This window comes from Beta vulgaris, chromosome 8 (assembly GCF_026745355.1).
Source record: "Beta vulgaris subsp. vulgaris cultivar EL10 chromosome 8, EL10.2, whole genome shotgun sequence".
In the NCBI taxonomy this organism is placed as follows: domain Eukaryota; kingdom Viridiplantae; phylum Streptophyta; class Magnoliopsida; order Caryophyllales; family Amaranthaceae; genus Beta; species Beta vulgaris.
The window spans coordinates 3,158,297-3,159,628 of NC_079209.1; the positions used below are offsets into that span (position 1 = coordinate 3,158,297).

The window sequence follows — 1,332 nt, forward strand, 5'->3', positions numbered from 1 at the left end:
CCTAAACCGAGGAAGCGCAAGGAGCGCACCGAGGAGAGGGTTGAAATGACGGAAAAGGCTTTGGCGAAGGCCCGAGCCGAGCAGGAGGCTGCCGCCAAGAAGGCAGAAAGGATCCTTCTATCGAGGTGAATAGTCCTCGACCCGATTCAGAGGTGGGGGGACACATGTCTCGTCCACCCTTCAGATTTCGAGCCTGTTCGGAGTCCGGGGTACGACCGGGGGCCTCTCACCATTCTCCGACCGAGCGCTCTTTATCCGAGGCACCGGTCCCGTTTACGCAAATGTCCAAGACGGACAAGAAGAAGAGGATCTCCGATGCATTGGAGATCCTATGTACTCAAACGGACCGGGACCATATTAATGAGGTCAACCCAAGGAATGAGTCGAGTGAGCTCTTCCGCTCTTGGATGGACGTAAGTGAATGTTTCTCCGTCCTTTTACTTGCTTTTTTATTGGCCAACTTCTAATTGTTGTTCATTGTTCTGCAGTTCTCCATCCGGATGACCAAGGTAGCCGAAGACCGGCTCGCCCTGGTGCAAGAGGTCTCGGACCTGAAGCAGGCGGCTCGGTCGCACTTTGATGAAGTGTACCAGGCCAAGGAGGCCAAACGGATTGCCGAGCTGCGCTTGGAGGAGGCCAACAAAAAGATCGAGGACGGCGAGGCGACCTGGAACCAAGAGAAGGAGGATTGGCAGATCGAAAGGACCAACCTCTCTCTTGCCAAGGAAAACGCGAGTCCGCCAAAGCCACGGCCGAGACCAAGCAAGCTCAGGCCGAGAAAGATCTGAAGGAGGTCCGGCTCAAACTCTCAACGACCGAGGCTCAACTGAAGGAAGCCCAAGCGGCCGTTTCTCGCTCTCAGGAGGAGTGGTTCCAAGCTTGGCAGAAGTCGGATGACTGTACCGATTTCTGTGCCGACGTGGGCCAGTCTTCCCATAAGATGGGCGAGGACGAGGCGCTTGGTAGGCTTAAGGTGGCCTTTGCTGATTCCTGTCCCGGGCCGACTGGAATTCGTCTGGTCTCGCTACCAGGAGCTGGCCGATGCCGAGGCAGCTGAGATCAAGGCCGGATGGCCGAAGAGTGAGCTCGGACAGCGACTCTGACTCGATGATGGAGAGGAAGATGCGGAGCACCGAGCCACCTCCACCAGAGCAACCTCGGCCGAGCACCTGCCACGTTCCTTCTACTTAGCTTCTTAGGATTTTATTTTCTTAGCTTTGGCCTTGTCGGCCCTTTTAGCTTTTCTGCTTTCCGACCCCACTTTTGTAAACTTTTGGTTGTATTTTACAACTTTTATCAATTGGAATACAACTACTATTTTGCAACTCGTCA

General features: G+C 54.6%; 1 protein-coding gene across 1 annotated transcript; it reads left to right on the forward strand.

Moving 5' to 3' along the window:
- Positions 1–236: 236 nt before the first annotated feature.
- Positions 237–788, forward strand: LOC130589699 (uncharacterized). The gene is made up of 2 exons (XM_057391193.1): positions 237–413; positions 489–788. Exons 1-2 carry the CDS (start codon positions 282–284, stop codon positions 786–788), a joined length of 432 nt encoding a protein of 143 aa, XP_057247176.1. The 5' UTR covers positions 237–281.
- Positions 789–1,332: the final 544 nt, after the last annotated feature.